General features: G+C 37.8%; 4 protein-coding genes across 4 annotated transcripts; 2 read left to right on the plus strand and 2 right to left on the minus strand.

Moving 5' to 3' along the window:
- The first annotated feature begins 1141 nt into the window (after positions 1-1141).
- LOC114539345 (steroid 17-alpha-hydroxylase/17,20 lyase-like) lies at positions 1142-16420 on the plus strand. Its single transcript, XM_028559974.1, has 2 exons — positions 1142-1347; positions 14897-16420. Exon 2 carries the CDS (start codon positions 14914-14916, stop codon positions 16414-16416), a length of 1503 nt encoding a protein of 500 aa, XP_028415775.1. The 5' UTR covers positions 1142-1347; positions 14897-14913; the 3' UTR covers positions 16417-16420.
- LOC114539363 (putative nuclease HARBI1) lies at positions 4704-6040 on the minus strand. The gene is made up of 2 exons (XM_028559988.1): positions 5491-6040; positions 4704-5327 (listed from the first exon to the last, which is right to left on the minus strand). The coding sequence occupies exons 1-2, from the start codon at positions 6038-6040 to the stop codon at positions 4852-4854; spliced, it is 1026 nt and encodes a 341-aa protein (XP_028415789.1). The 3' UTR covers positions 4704-4851.
- On the plus strand, positions 6338-7942 carry LOC114539364. Its single transcript, XM_028559990.1, has 2 exons — positions 6338-6840; positions 7081-7942. Exons 1-2 carry the CDS (start codon positions 6444-6446, stop codon positions 7533-7535), a joined length of 852 nt encoding a protein of 283 aa, XP_028415791.1. The 5' UTR covers positions 6338-6443; the 3' UTR covers positions 7536-7942.
- LOC114539365 (putative nuclease HARBI1) lies at positions 9064-9677 on the minus strand. Its single transcript, XM_028559991.1, has 2 exons — positions 9131-9677; positions 9064-9080 (listed from the first exon to the last, which is right to left on the minus strand). Exons 1-2 carry the CDS (start codon positions 9675-9677, stop codon positions 9064-9066), a joined length of 564 nt encoding a protein of 187 aa, XP_028415792.1.
- Positions 16421-17437: the final 1017 nt, after the last annotated feature.

Raw genomic sequence — 17437 nt, forward strand, 5'->3', positions numbered from 1 at the left:
TATTACGCGGTGCAATCTTAAAACTTGCAATGCAATTCTACTTTTAAGAGATTGCACAAGACTAGCATAAAAATTTCGGCAGTAATATAAGTGGAAATATAGAACACGGTCCAGTTTTAAAATCGTCATTCGTTCACGACGTCATGATCGTTTTGGGGGGTTTGGTTTGCTTGTTGTGGAGGTGTGGTGATCGTTCTGGAGGTTGTTTGGTTTGATTGTTAGTATGAAAACCAGGCATTTCATATCCACAAAACGTCCCTTTTTAAACCTTCCATTTCAGTGCGAACACAATATTTTGTGGCATTCTATTCTAGGAATTTAGCAGACTAGACTGGCATTACGCTTGGAAAGCATAACTAAATTTTGACTAACGTAAAAAATCCTAGACCCGGCCCTGGAAGAAACATTCATGTAGTGTAATATTAACGTAAAAGTTCGTAGTTGCCAAATTTACATCTCTCAAAAGCTGCGTAATGCTTGTCAGTTACAGACTACATTCCATACGTCAAAAATGAATCGACAAAATAGGATTGTGTGATGTCCTGTCGATTTTACGATTTTATCATAGTTGCAAGCTTATGCTTGTCAAAGAGATGGACAGATTTGTAATCCTTACGTCAGAGTTACTGCCCTTTCCGTTAATACGGTTAATCCGGCCCTTATAGAGTTTTATCAATACCATTCTCCGTCGATGCCATTTCCGTCTGGTTCATGCGGTATTATGCGGCCAAAAATTCTTATGCGGCCAAAAGTTTTCATGAATCATGATCATGATTTTTCGTGACAGATTAGTAGCAATTCCCCATTCACACGGGCTTACTGCATGCAAGCTATTAACCAAAGAATATTTGGTTATTAAAAAGTCAAAACTGGCCTTCTAAGGGCCTGTTTACATGGGGCGAGTTATCCCGGCTAGGGGAGGTATAAAGCGTATCACATCAAAGGCTTAACCTGATCAGTCTTTCATTATATGCAGTTTTCTATGGCGTTCCATCGCCATAGTTTTCACCTTGCCTAGCATCCTCGTCCCCAGGGCCTAGCGCCGTTGCTCTCCACATAGGCTTGCCTAGCCCCTAGCCCCTAGTTGTCCGACAAGACATACGTAGATTAAGAACTAGCTCTTAGACCTGGGAACGAAAGCTTCAACTTTGGCTTGCCTGGCATATTTGAAGATAGAAACGCTGATTTGCTCAGTCAACCACAGCCGATCTTAAACTCGTTGCGACTCACACATCATACATCGTACGTTATTTTGGGGCTTCCATACATTCTACGTCAACAGCTGTTGTCAAAAGGCATCAGCGACCAGCTTCCAATTCTACTGGATTATTCCTGGTAAACTGAATGGTTAGTGCTTCTTTAGAAGAATGCATATAGACTCATATAGTACGAGTGTATTAGTTATATGGCTTTTTAATATAGCTAATATATTTGAAGATGTCTGTTACAACTTTGCAAGAAACTAAGATCTTATCCCGGTTTTGTTCGTTAGCCTTAAGTTTTATGACACTGAATTCAACCTATGTAGACCACGGTTGATCGTCTGGGCACATATTCGAATGCGGAAACCCATCGGAAATCGTGCGAGTCAGTAAAACCTATATGAAAACAAAGGTGCCAGTGATTTTATAATAGCGTTTGCCAGCATGCATGCATATATAATTTTGAGGTAGCTTGACAGTCTTTGTTCGAATTATTCCTTTTAATTATTCTATCGATAGGAGGAAATGCTTGATTGAAGTATGAGAAGAGACTAAATTTAAGTTGTTCTCCTTTCAGTCCTTTGCATTTCACTACGGATAAAATTAATGATTGTTCAGATTGTTGTTGTCGAAGTGTCACAAACACATTGTAGTGAAAAGAAAATAAACAGGACTTTGGTTAACGCTTACGTAGTGTAAAAGAGCAGTCACTTCTCTTTCCAATGACACGTACCATTCTTGTTTTTTGACTGCAACCAAACTACTGAATGAAAAGCGTGTTTTCCATTTTGTCGTAACTCCCGTGAACAATTGATTTTCACCAATGGGAAATATAGTCAGAATTTAAGTTCAGTGTCGATATTAATGTATTCAAACCAGTGATTCAAACAGGTCATTGTTTACTGCACAAAAGTAGAAATATTCCATTGCATCAGCCACCTTGACATGTTCACGACAATTACAACAAAAATCTATGTGGAAGACGGGCAACTTTAAATTAATTATCAGCTTGATATAGGCCATGGATATAGCCATTGAAAAGGTGTTATTATCGAGATAAATAACTTATATAGCTATAGCCTATAGCTACACTTAGATTTAACCACAGTTATATTTACCTGAACCTATTAATGTACGAATTTCTATCTAATAATGATGAATGTGAGAAATATATCTTACGGAATACTTCAATCATACAGCGTGTAAAAAAAACGCGGCACAAAATATTTATAAATATTCGCTTTAGTCATTTTCTATTCGAGCACAAAACAGGTAGTGCTTTAAGTCATTACATACAATGAAACCAAAATCAAAGCGTTTCTGTGTTTAAGTGGGCGCATATAAATTCGCAGCGGCTCGCTTCTGTAAGAATTGACATGCCCTTTCATTATCAATTAGCCATGCCGGGCTTTAAAAAAAAGAAAATGGAAATTTAACAGGTAATGCATCAAATATTGAGACTACTGATTAAATCACAGTTAATAGAATATACATGGTTTAGAGACTACGTAAAAGTACAGTAGAATTCGTTAAGACGTTAACTATGTTGGGGAAGATTTATGAACAAATAAACCAATAATAAATTCTGAATTAACATATTGTTTAAGTCACGGTTGAGAAGGTACGCCAAGCCATTGCTATTGGTTAGTTGTGCAAAAATACAATAGACATGTGACGGATAAGGAACCATTTTTGGCATAAACCTGGGGCCGGTTGTTCAAAAGCGGGTTAAATTTAACCCAGGGTTAGCGTTAAACCTGGGTTAAAATCCTTAACCCAAGGTTAGCTAACCCCAGGTTAAAACTCCGTTGTTCAAAGCAGTGTGAAAGTTGCGGTTAACTAACCCAGGGTTAAGGCAGTTAACCTTAGGTTAAAAAGCGCGCGAATTCTTGCAAAATGGCGGACGTTGAAGGAGGGAGACAAAAGAAAAGAAGAAAGCTCAACTTTACGGTGACCGAAATAGACACTTTGACCAGCAGAGTGCAAGAAAATTTAGGACTAATCCAGTCAAAACTAACCAATGCGGTAACGAATCAGAAAAAAAAAAAATTTGGGAGAATATCACAAAAGAAATAAACGCGATAGGGGTGGCAAACCGCACAACAAGCGAAATTAAAGAGAAGTGGAAGAACCTGACCAGCTCCGCTAAGAAAACGTTTGCCGATGTGAATAGGCAGATGCGAAAAACTGGAGGTGGTCCTCCACCTAAAGAACCCACTGCAGCGCAAGAGAGGATAATCAAAATATTTGAAGATACTCCTCTTTTTACCGGATTAAGCGGCTTTGAAACAGGTACCGGTGGGAAGTGATTGCATTTGTTGCGCTGAACTGTGGTACAAGTTTGGGCAAGTCTCTAAATTAGTTTCCAGAGCGCAACGCTTAATTAAATTGTAATCATATATTCATTTCATATCATCATATTTGCACGAACGCGGCCATGTTTGCAAAGAAATTGCCAAGTTTTCAACTATTAATATTTGTTCAACTCCATTAGTGAAAACGGCTTCCTAAACTAAGATAAGTTTTTTTCTTTCTAGTTGAAATTCTAACTTTGCCAAGACTCTGCTATATATAAATGCTTGTGTCAACACTTTGCATTTTGCAGTTTCGCCTTTTTTTAAAGCATATATTTGTTTATTGTATATGTATTATGTTTTATTATTTGGGTATTTTATGTCTCTTCATTTTTCAGACGGACAGGATAGACAATCCTTGGAGGGTTGTAGCACGCCCGCACTTAGAGACGGTATCCTTCAAGAATTAACAGAAGTAGGACAACTCGACTCAGATGATTCAGATGAAGATAATTATGATCGTGAAAAACAGCGTCCGATACCACCATCTTTCAATAAGGAAGAAGTCTTTACTCCTAATTGTTTACCTGTGCCCACCACCCTTATCCCCGCCCTCCCTCCACCAAGCAAAACAGAACGAAAAAGGAGAATAACAAACCAAGAGGTTTTAAAGCTGCAAGCTGAAGTTCTACAACACCAGAAAGAAGTTTTAATATTGAAGAAGGAAAACCTAAAACTAAAAAACCAGGCTTTAAGAGAGGCACAAAATAGTATGCTGAAGCTTTGAAGGGTACTGTGTCTATTCATTCCTTTGATAACTTAATTATTTCTATACAGCTTAATTATGGTTGGACTTTCAGAACCTCAAATTCTATGCATGCAAGTGGTAATAGGGGTTGTAAGGTACTAGGCATTTACACATTAAAAGCAGACAGATTGCCTTGTGCAACAAATTTTCATGTTCATGATTGTAAATACACACTCTCAAGTACTTATCATTCTTTATTCCTCCAACGTTAAAGGAAAAACTTATTAATATAAATTTCATTTAGCTGTATATAATTTTGTGTGTAAAGTATTTATATTAATGTTATATATTTATTTTATTTATAGCATTCATAAACTGTTCATAAACTAATCACAATTACATATTTGCAATATAATTTATAACCATACTTTATTGACACTGTATATTAAATTATAATATTTGATATGATAATATTTAATATTAATTAAATGGGTATGTGGAAAAAGTAGAGTGTACACTCAGTCATTTACAAGCTTGAACACATCAATCAACTTACCATAATAGCCTGTGGTTTAATATACACAAATTCATGCCAATTAATAGCTGTTTAAAAAAAAGTGTTTGCTATATGGTCTCTGATAAGATGGCCTGTTTCATGCCCTTGATATTCCTGTACTTCCAGTTCATCATCTTCATCATCATCATCATCCATTGGCTCATTAAATGCAATTGCAATATTATGCAATATTGCGCATGCACCAATAAGCTGGCAAACCTTTTCCGGGTGCATTCTCACTTCTGAGTGCAGAAGATGGAATCGTCTTTTCCATCTACCAAATACTTGTTCAATTATGACCCGGGTCCTCCTATGGGCTCGGTTAAACCCCCTTTGATTTGCTGTGGCTGGCTCATGATATGGTGTCATAAGGTATGGCTTCAGTGCATAGCCACTGTCACCAAGCAAAATTCCTTGCTCCAAGTGGTTGTGGTTGTTCTCAAGCTGCTGGCATATTTGAGATGTGTGGAAAATGTGGCTATCATGGGTGCTGCCAGGCCATCGAGCCACAATGTTTGTAAACCGTCCTATCAGAGGAGTATATTAAAAATGTAGTACATTTAAACGTGTGGTGTAATGGCTTTACTGATTCAAAAAGTTATTAATTAAACTGGACTAATCTTTTGGGACGCCCAGTACAAGTAATAGCAGTGTGATTATATATAATTATGATACAGTATCAGTATGTACCTTCATGATCACAAATGCCCTGTACGTTGATAGAGTGATAGCGCTTCCGGTTCACGTAATTATTCTCGTTATGATGTGGCGCCTGAATTCTGATGTGTGTACAGTCAACACAACCAATCACAGACGGAAAGCCAGCTTGTGCAAAAAAGTGGTTCTTTACTTTCTCGATTTCGTTTATTGAAGACGGCCATTTTATGAAATCATTTCGTCTTCTATTCAGTGCCAAAGATACATCTCTGACCGTTCGAGACACCGTTGATTTGTCAACACCGAAACTATCTCCAACAACTTGTAGGAAACTGCCGGAGGCATAAAATCTCAAGGCAATTAGGACTTGTTGTTGTGGCTCAAGTGCATGGCCTCGCTGCGTATTGCGAATTAAATCTTCATGCAGAAGGTTTGTAATGTAATTTATTGTGTTTCTGCCAAACCTATACCTTGCCCTTAGCTCATCGTCGTAAAGGCCGTCAATATTTATGCCACGTGGACGATATCGTCTTTCCCGACGAGGATGATTTATTCGAAACAAATTAAGAGGAAAGCCTGCCATGTTTTATTTGCAAACTTGATACGTTAACCTAGGGTTAAGTAAGTTAACCCATCTAGCGAGGAGGGTTAAAGTTAACCCTTCCTTTAACCTAGGGTTAAAGATAACCTAGTTTTGAACAACGCAAAGTAACCCAGAGTTAAAATTTAACCCAGGGTTAAGCAAATTTAACCCTGGGTTAGCGTTAACCGGCTTTTGAACAACCGGCCCCTGGGGCCGGTTGTTCAAAAGCAGGCTAAATTTAACCCTGGGTTAGTGCTAACTCTGGGTTAAAATGCTTAACCCTAGGTTAACTAACCTAGGGTTAAAATTGCGTTGTTCAAAGCAAGGACAGCGCCAGGGTTAGTTAACCCAGGGTTAAGAGACTTAGCCCTGGGTTAAAAAAGCGCGCGAATTTTTTTTCAAAATGGCTGACGTTTTACAGGACAAACAAAGAAAAAAAAGAAAGTTAAACTTTACACTTTCTGAAGTAAATATATTGTTGAACAAAGTAGAGGATAACCTAGAAGTTATACAGTCCAAATTGACCAATGCAATTACTAATAAACGCAAAAATACGGTTTGGGACGCGATCACACGCGAGATAAATGCGGCGGGAGTGGCAAATAGGACGGTAAACGAGGTAAAAGAGAAGTGGAAAAAGCTGACGAGCGGCGCTAAAAAATCTTTTGCCCTCATAAAGAAACAACAACAGGGTACAGGTGGTGGCCCCCCGCCAAAAGAAGCATCTCCGGTAGAAGAGAGAGTAATTAAATTGTTTGAAAACACGCCTCTGTTCACGGGACTAGATGGGTTTGAGACAGGTATGAAATAATATGAAATAAATTGCGTAATGTGTTTCGGGCAGGTTTGGGCACGACGTTATTAGTTCCCAGTCGTTTATATAAATATTTTTAAATCAAAAGTCAAAACGTTTACTGTAGAATATATAAGAGTCTTACATTGCAATGAAAATGTTTATTTTGTTGATTAAATCGTCTTTCGTATGTTCATTTTGTTGACTACCGTTGACATACAAAAGTTGATGAGCAACTAGGACAAAGATAAGTATTTTGAGCTGTACAAGAGTAAAATGACATTCAGTATTTTACATCTCCTTGCAGTCGTTTACATTTATATATATTTTTTGTTTTTAGCTGCAGATAATGCATATGAAACGGTGACCGCTCTGAGCAATTCCGCTTTCGCATCGCCATCGTCACACTCTAGCATCAATGACATCGAACTGATCGAAGATCCTTCCCCGATACCTCCTTCGGTATTGTTGGCTGAAGATGAAAAGGATGAAGAGCCGACAAATATGAACATCCCTCCTTCGTTGCCGGTACCATCTCGTATGTTGGCAGCCCTACCTGGTCCGAAAAAGAGTGATAACCGAAAGAGGACAACAAACCAAGATGTATTGCAGTTGCAAGTAGAGGTACTTACTCTGCAAAAAGAGGTATTGGCTTTGAAAAAGCAAAAACTTCAAATCCAAATCCAGAACATGAAAGGTTAATTTTTGCACAATAATCCCTCAGGCTCAGTCACAGTTCCCCCTGTTTCTTTTCTTTTCTACTTCAGATATTTGTTTAAATATTAGTTTTAATGCATCAGCTACCAGCCTGCCACATTCACATATAATATGTCAATGGTTTTCACTTTGCCCAGCAGTAACTGGCCATATATTATAAATTATCAACTTTATTAAACAATGAAAAATATAGGAATCATAAAAATCAGTTCCCAATATGTAGTTCTTTATTCAAAATATTTATTGTCAATTATTTATTTTGTTTTAATGTTTGAACTTATTATAATCTGATCTTCAGTGCATGTATTATAACCACACAACATTTTGGATACTATACAGGGTGAGTAAAAAAAATATGACACTTTTGAAATTCAAATTAGCTGCAAACTTATGGCTGGAATTTGACAATTCCCATTGTGTACAATCAATAAGACGTGGTTAATTAATGCGAAAGTGTTTAAACCAATTGAACTAATTCAACACTCTTTTTTATTACAGAGCTTAGAATAAATTTAACTCCCAAAGGGAACAAACTTTATGTTCAAGGCTAATAAATTGGTTCACTTATTTGATATGTTTCGTTTACCCATGAGATATTTTAGGCAACTTCTGTAACATATTACAGCCGATTAAAGACACATTGCAGCTAATTTGAATTTAAAAGGTGTCAGGTTTTTTTCTGCTCACCCTGTAGTGTAAATTTTAATGAACAATTTTCTATTGTACTGTATATACAAATAATTTAATGAATTAGTAATTAATAATTATACATTTTTGTGATAATTGAATTATATTATTATTTTACAAACTTGTTTATTTTGGTAACAATTTTTGCATTATAGGCTCAGTTAATTCTACTTTATAAACAGTTAAAAAAAGGTGTTAGTTATATGTTCTCTGATTAGATGGCCATTTTGGGGTCCAACATATTCCTCCACCTCTGGTTGGTCGTCCTCATCCTCAATATCTAACATGGGCTCATTGAATGCAAGTGCAATATTGTGTAATATTGCACATGCACCAATGAGCTGGCACACCTTTTCAGGTTGCATTCTCACCTCCCCATGCAGTAGATGGAATCTCCGTTTAAGCATTCCAAAGGTTCTTTCAATCGTCACCCTTGTTTTCTTGTGTGCTCGGTTGAATGCCCTCTCATTTGGTGTGTTTGGGGTGCTGTATGGGGTCATTAAAAATGCCTTTAAAGGGTAGCCACTGTCACCAAGCAGAACACCATCATCTAGATCATGGTGGTGGTTCTCCAGGTGAGTGCATATGTTTGATGTACGCAGTATATGGCTATCATGTGTACTTCCTGGCCATCGAGCCACAATATTGATGAATTTTCCTAAAACGTTTTTGAAATATTTAGAAAATCCACCAACCAATAACCACTCCCTGTAGAAACACTAAGCCAAGAGAACAGTTCAAATACATATCCATGCTAGTAATGCAATTTAGAAAAAAAATCTGTAGTAGGGTGGGGAGACCTCAGTAAAGTGCCACACCCCCAAAATTAGTCATGAACAAGATCTGAAGTTAACAGCATTTCCATCAGTGTGTACAGGAAAATATGAATATACCTTCATGATCGCAAATTCCTTGTACATTGATCGAGTGATACCGCTTCCTGTTTACGTAATTGTTCTCGTGCACGTACGGAGCCTGAATTCGGATGTGGGTACAATCGATACACCCAATTACGCACGGAAAGCCAGCTAGTGCAAAAAAATTATTTTTGATGTCTGCGATTTCTACGTTTGTTGGCCATTTAATAAACTCTTGCTGTCTCCTGTTAAGTGCCAAGGACACATCTCTTACGACACGGGACACTGTACCCTTATCAACACCAAACGTATCTCCAACAACTTGTAAGAAGCTGCCTGTTGCGTAAAACCTCAGTGCGATGAGTACTTGTGAATCCGGAGAAAGAGCATGGCCGCGTTGTGTATCCCTGACAAGGTCATCGTAAAGCAGATTTGTTATGTAGTTGATGGCATTTCGGCCAAACCTATATCTTGCTCTTAACTGGCTGTCATTAAAGCCAATCACGTTTAGATTGCGTGGACGATATGTTCGTTCTTGACGTGGATAAACAACACGGAATAAATTGAACGGAGGGCCATCCATGTTGTTTATTTTTGTTTTTTTTATTTTAAAAGTGTTGGGCTAAAGTTAACCCACTGTTTGAGCTGGGTTAAATTTAGCCCATCGTTTGTCCCTGGGTTAGCGCTAGCCCACTTTTGAACAACGCAAATTAACCTAGGGATAAAATTTATTCCTGGGTTAGGCCATTTTAGCCCTGGGATAGCGTTAGCCGGCTTTTGAACAACCCGCCCCTGGACGATAACCTCTGGACGACAACATAGGGGTATAAAAAAAAAGGTAATCCAACTTCGACACGCTATTGTACGTGAACTGCACAGTCTATGAACAAAATTGTTTCACATTCGGAAAGATCAGGCTTTATATGTATATAGCTATCGGATGACATGCTTTTAATACCAAATGGTGAAAAAATGAGCACATACGAAGCTGTTAAAAAACGTTAGTTACAATCGCATATTTTCACCTTGAGCCTGATTAAAGCAGTGCATAACAAAAGAAACAAGACGCCTACTAGGCGTTATGGTCGCGTCGTTCACAGCGGCGTAGCCAGCTCAGCTATGCAAATTTTGTGTCGTGAATGTTCTTAATAATAAAAATGAACAATATACCGAACTATAGATCGCATGTTGAAAGCAGGAGAAACACAGAACAGCCCATTTTAAAACCACTCTACATCTTTTACTTAGGGTAGCCGATGTAGGCTTACTGTGCTCGGCGTGTGTGGTTGTATATATGTCTAATGAACGTAAAGATGAGGAAAGCGTTTGCTAGCATTTTGATCGCTTTCTTGAGGCTATCTTTAAAACAGGGAACGGGGAATAGGGGAATGGAACGGGGAATGGAACGGGGAATGGAACGGGGAATGGAACGGGGAATGGAACGGGGAATGGAACGGGGAATGGAACGGGGAATGGAACGGGGAATGGAATGGCTTCGGGGAATGAGCCGGGGAATGAAATGGCTTCGGGGAATGTGCAGCTTGTGCGTCAGTGATTAAAACCTGTAAACGCTTCCATGTCACGAATCATGAGACAGCTACTCACAGTTTGAATTCCTTGAGGTAAAAGACAAAGCGATTACAAGCTCATAGTATAAATGCGATGTTTGCATTGTCATTGTGATGTACATTGATGTACATTAATATATAGATAGAATTTGCATGGGTAGGTGGTTCAATGTAAATCCTCCAAAATCTGAAGGCAATTAGTATAATACTGTAATAGTATTTTTTGCAGAAATCTTTTTAGTTCTTACTATGCCTTATAAAGCTCAATGTGTGTGATTAAAAGGTGAATAAAGATACTGACACAGTGTCACTTGTTTGTTTTTTATTTCAGGCTATGTGAACAAGACCTCTGGACAGTTTGTTTAAGCAGGAATAATGGTTGTGGTGGAAATGTGGTGAATGCATTGTTGACAAGTTAATGGGTTTGCTTCCAAGAATACACTGAAACTTGGAGCAACAATGACTTTGAATATAATTATGTAATTAATATATTATATTAATCTTAATTTGTATGACTTTTTACCTCACATAATTCAAATAATGTTCAGATAAAGAGGTAAATATTTCACTGTTAATGGTGTAATAAATATTTTATATGTTGATTATATTCATAATGAATTATTTGTCCTGCTCCATACTTTGGCAATTCTGTTTAAGAAATCCCACCATAGTAGATCTTTTTTGAAATAGTTACAGTCAAGTTGTTGTCTAGTTTTAGTACAAAATAATACAAGTGCTACAATTAAACAAGGGAAAATAATAAAAATTAATTACATAAGCAAGCACATTTTCTATTTTGAAAAGGTCTATGAATTGAGATGACATGTACTAACAATTTTGTGCATTAATTAAAGACAATTGTATTATTACTGTGGGTTCTTTAATATTGTCCAATACTCCCAGTGACATCCCACTGAATTCCTGCAGGTGTCTCAATCCATCAAACCAGTTTATCTTTTATTTCTATATTTAAGTCAGAATCAATGTATTCAATATCAATATGTAAAAATAATATCTAAGTTCTACAACATTATTTTGACAAGTCTGTTAAAGGAGAAAAGCAATTTTTTCTCTTCATCAGAATTGAGAACCATGTTCTTGAAGCCAACCCCCTTCCTTGGCAGGATGATTATGGTACAAAATGAGAAGGGGGTGTTGAAAAATTTCTGGATTTCTTCTTGGGGGGTCTCCAAAAAGATAACATATTGATATTGAATACATTGATTCTGACTTTAATATAGAAATAAAAGATAAACTGGTTTGATGGATTGAGACACCTGCAGGAATTCAGTGGGATGTCACTGGGAGTATTGGACAATATTAAAGAACCCACAGTAATAATACAATTGTCTTTAATTAATGCACAAAATTGTTAGTACATGTCATCTCAATTCATAGACCTTTTCAAAATAGAAAATGTGCTTGCTTATGTAATTAATTTTTATTATTTTCCCTTGTTTAATTGTAGCACTTGTATTATTTTGTACTAAAACTAGACAACAACTTGACTGTAACTATTTCAAAAAAGATCTACTATGGTGGGATTTCTTAAACAGAATTGCCAAAGTATGGAGCAGGACAAATAATTCATTATGAATATAATCAACATATAAAATATTTATTACACCATTAACAGTGAAATATTTACCTCTTTATCTGAACATTATTTGAATTATGTGAGGTAAAAAGTCATATAAATTAAGATTAATAAATAATATATTAATTACATAATTATATTCAAAGTCATTGTTGCTCCAAGTTTCAGTGTATTCTTGGAAGCAAACCCATTAACTTGTCAACAATGCATTCACCACATTTCCACCACAACCATTATTCCTGCTTAAACAAAACTGCTTAAACAAAACTGCTTATTAAACAAAACTGCTTAAACAAAACTGAATTGAAGGTCCGGGTTAACGGACCGAAAGCTTTGCAGTATTTAATACTTACGTGGTGTACCTACAAGTTATTATAATTACTAAAGTCGCCATGCAATCATACAAGAAAATTATTAAACAAAACTGTCCAGAGGTCTTGTTCACATAGCCTGAAATAAAAAACAAACAAGTGACACTGTGTCAGTATCTTTATTCACCTTTTAATCACACACATTGAGCTTTATAAGGCATAGTAAGAACTAAAAAGATTTCTGCAAAAAATACTATTACAGTATTATACTAATTGCCTTCAGATTTTGGAGGATTTACATTGAACCACCTACCCATGCAAATTCTATCTATATATTAATGTACATCAATGTACATCACAATGACAATGCAAACATCGCATTTATACTATGAGCTTGTAATCGCTTTGTCTTTTACCTCAAGGAATTCAAACTGTGAGTAGCTGTCTCATGATTCGTGACATGGAAGCGTTTACAGGTTTTAATCACTGACGCACAAGCTGCACATTCCCCGAAGCCATTTCATTCCCCGGCTCATTCCCCGAAGCCATTCCATTCCCCGTTCCATTCCCCGTTCCATTCCCCGTTCCATTCCCCTATTCCCCGTTCCCTGTTTTAAAGATAGCCCTTTCTTGATGCATGATAACTAGCAACTTACCTGTGCGCAGGTTCCCGATTAGGGTAATATGGCCTGCAGCTAGCGACGCTGGGGGTCGACCCGAGAGGAAAATAATAATAATAAAAAAACTAAGCCGAAACTATAGGTCGCTGTCGCTACGCGACGCGACCAAAAAACAATTAATTACGAACATGTCTCATCTTGCACTGTTTTTTTTCAACATGTTTATTGCAATTATTTACAGTCACAGTTTTTAAAAAGAGATTATGCGCCGATGCTTCAACTTGACCAGCATTGCTTGGAATGTTCTCCTGATGTGATTTATTCCTACTTAATATGCTTATGCGGGTAAATTCTTCAATTAAGTCCCAAAGGGAGTTAATTTTCAATGGTTTTAGTCAAACTCTCAGAGGTGAAAATATGCGATTTTGACTAACACTTTGTATCAGTCTCATATATTCTCATTTTTTTACCATTTGGTATTATAAACATCTCATTTGATAGATAAGAGCCTAAACTTTTCGCATGTGAAAAAATTTTGTTAATGGAATGAGCAGTTCACGTGCAATAGTGCGCCAAGTTGGATTACCTTTTTTTTATACACTCTGTATATTCTAATAAAATTCTACATTTTCAATACAGGGTGAATAAAAAAAGAAGGCTTTTAGAAATTAAACTATTGTTATAATTACGTCACTACGCTAAGGTTACGTCACTATTGTTATAATTACGTCACAAGGCATTTAAATTATAACAATAGTTTGATCTAAAGGTCTTATTTTTTTATACACCTTTGCATACGACTGAAAGCATTGCCGTCAATCGTATCGAACGTTAATTAAAGGAGACCATATTCTGCTGTGCCTGCATGGATAATTTCTTTTGGAAACAATTTCAGTTTCAATAAAAACCAGCCTGGCATAAAAGAATATATGAATATCGTCTCCCCTCGATTAGCATTCGATTGAGTACGATCGAATACTGAAGGAATTATGAACACCTATTTGTTAAATAGAAATCAATAGTGTACAGGTAAACTGTATCTTGATGTCAAATACCAAAATAGAGATTTATCTAATCATCATGGGTAATTTTCGTTTCAATCACTGGGACTGTTCCTGGGAAATTTTGCCCGCAGGAAAATCAGCTAGGGGGTGGGCTATGGCAGCGAAGCGTAGCGTGGCGTATGTGATTGTTTCTATATGATTGAAATGACAAATATATGCTATTTTTATACGGTAGCAAAGTGTACAGGCAGTGGCGTAACTACAGAGTGAATGAAAAAGTACCCCCTAATAAATCAAGCATATATTGGAATCACATTTCAAATTACAGCTTCATTTCAAATTACAAAAAGCTTGTTGCGCGTCAATTTTCTGAAACCTAGGTTGAACACGATGATTCGAAATTGAACACTAGCACTAGCTCCAGAAGTGGTACTTAACAAGGTCAGAGGCATTGTTGTCAGCATGTCAGTACCACAGTTAATTGAACCAGTTTTGACTTTGAGCATCGGTGCCGGGTACTTGGTCTGAACCAGGCCTAACACAATCACAAGCTTTATACTGGGAACTTTGAAGGGAGGGGGGGGGGCCGGGGGGAGCTATGCATTGTGCTCTCTTGCACGGCTAGAACATTAATTAATTTTCCGTCCTTCTTCCATTAATCAAAGATACATTTTGTAGCTCTCATATTTCATATTAAAACAGGTTAGAGCCTCTGGATCATGATTGTTGAAACTGTTTTCTCCTTGTTTCTGGTGTGGTTCGCTTGGTATGCAGTCAATACATACACAAAGCGAAGAAACATGCCTCCTGGACCGTTCCCATATCCGTTCCTTGGCAACCTTCCTCAAATCATCGCTGCAGATCCCGTGATGCCCTTTACCGAACTAGCAAAAAAATATGGAGATATTTACACACTTACACTCCCCGATGGCCGAGATGGTGTGGTTTTGAACACTGCTTCGCTTGCGCGCGACGCAAGACGAGCAGGACGGCAAGAGGACCTTGCAGGAAGATCGGAAAAGATTTCAGACCCTTGGAGGAAGATGTTCGGTAAAGATGTGCTCACGTCCGATTATTCATCCGAATTTCGTTTTCGGAAGAGGGTGTTGTTATCTGCTCTGCATGTTTTTGGCCCCGCGATAGAACAAGTGACCGATCGTGCCAGACATGCTGTTGATACTATGGTCGAAGAGATCGAGTCGAAGCCCGGACATGCATTTTCGCCTAAAGAACTTATGGAATCTGCCATTCTAGTCCAGCTTTGGAAGTGGCTCACATCGAAAGATGTTAGCTTGAATGATCCAACAGTGAAAAAACTGGCCGAGTTTGCAGAACTATTTGCAAAACAAGCTATCCTCAATCCTGTATTTCAGCTTTTTCCATTTCTGACGTATCTTCCAACGTCATTTTCTCGAGATGTCCAACGGGCACAAGAGATCCGGGACTCTTTATTCCCACCGGAATATCGAGTTCACCGGGAAAGTTACTGCCCGAGTGTTCTACGCGATCTTACCGATAGCTTCATCAGTGCTTACGAAAAGGAGATTAGTAAGGAGAATTCGAAAGACGTTGGCTCTATAGACGATATACCATACCTAATGCTGAATGTTGCTATGGGCGGATCAGAAACAACCTCAAGTTCGCTTACTTGGTTTTTTCTATTCATCGTCTTGCATCCCCATGTACAGACTAGGATTCAGGAAGAACTTAACGAGATCGTAGGCAGAGATCGTTTGCCCCGTTGGGCGGATTTACCGAACTTGCCATACTTACAAGCTACTTTGTGTGAAACTCAAAGAGCATCCAACGTAATCCCTGTTGTCACGACGGATGCATATCGTGACACAACAATCGCTGGGTATCACATTCCAAAAGGTACGTCCATTTACCTGAATTTGTCAAAAATTCATCACGATGAACGGGAATGGGTCGAACCAGATGAGTTTAGGCCCAAACGATTTCTCGACAGTGATGGAAAGTTTGTAGGCTGGAACAAACTACACAGTTTTTTACCTTTTGGCGTTGGCCGTAGAGAATGTCCTGGCCCATCCTTGGCAAAGGTGATGATGTTCACGTTTGCGTCAGTTTTATTACATCGTTACAACTTTTTGTTGCCTGATGGAGCGGAAAGACCAACCACTAAGGTTTCTTTCCCCGCAGCAATACTTCGTCCAAATGATTATCAAATAGTTGCAAAGCCACGAAGTTTTAGGATATCTTAAATTAATTTTGGACGAACCAGACTGTTTCTGCCCACCTTAACGAAGTAACATTGCCAACAATTTTCACTTGTGTAAGCGCTGCACTTAAAATAATTTATTTCACTATTAGCCTGATCCAGAGTTACTGGCTATTCTTTTTGGTTGAGAGAAGTACAGTGTTTTCATTCATTGCACATCAGCCCACTTGATGAATTTTCTAAAAATAGACCAAATAGACCAGAATCTTCAATGCATTGGTGGTGTGCCCTCAGCAACTCGGGAGTTCTATTTCGTTCCTACCAGAAGACCGATAGTTGCACATTTTCCCAGCTGCATGTTCCTAGCTTGAATTTGACATGTGTACGGTATCTTATATTTTTCTCGAAGTAACCGTTTTCTGGATGCCTGGATTGCATGGTTGTGATTCGCTAGTTACTGTATATGAGCTGTTCTGCAATCTGATTGGTGGAGATGCTCACCAGATATCAGCTCATAGATTACGAAAATCACTAAGCTGCCGACACTACCGCTATCATTTTCAAAAGGAAGAAGACCTTTGACATTCAAAGTTCAAATTCGGTTAAATCATGTGATCAAATCGGTTCATTTGTTTTAGTTATAAATTTACGCGCGAATCGTACAGTAGGCTACTACAAAAATGCATTTTGACGAACATACAGCTAAGAAAAGGCCTCGGAGAAGGATGAACGCTCTCTTATTGCAGTTAAATTTGTTATTGTTAAATTTCATATAATGTTCATGAAATGGAATTCATATATAGTAGCTATATTATAAAACAATTACACCACTCACTCTCGTTGTATATGGCTGATAGCCAACTCGGTGGTACGCATCTCGTCGGCTACAGCTCATATACGACTCGAGCTACTAGCACTGAATCCCCGAGAATTTGCTTACGCCCGGGAGATTTTGATTACGCCCGGGAATGCAAATGCGAAATGAAAGTTGTCCGCCATTATGTCATGGACGTTGGGCGTTTTTGTAAGTTATGCGCATGTGTGAATTTAAGACGAGTTAAAAC

Source organism: Dendronephthya gigantea, unplaced genomic scaffold (genome assembly GCF_004324835.1).
Source record: "Dendronephthya gigantea isolate DGI-Jeju-01 unplaced genomic scaffold, DenGig_1.0 000200F, whole genome shotgun sequence".
In the NCBI taxonomy this organism is placed as follows: domain Eukaryota; kingdom Metazoa; phylum Cnidaria; class Anthozoa; order Malacalcyonacea; family Nephtheidae; genus Dendronephthya; species Dendronephthya gigantea.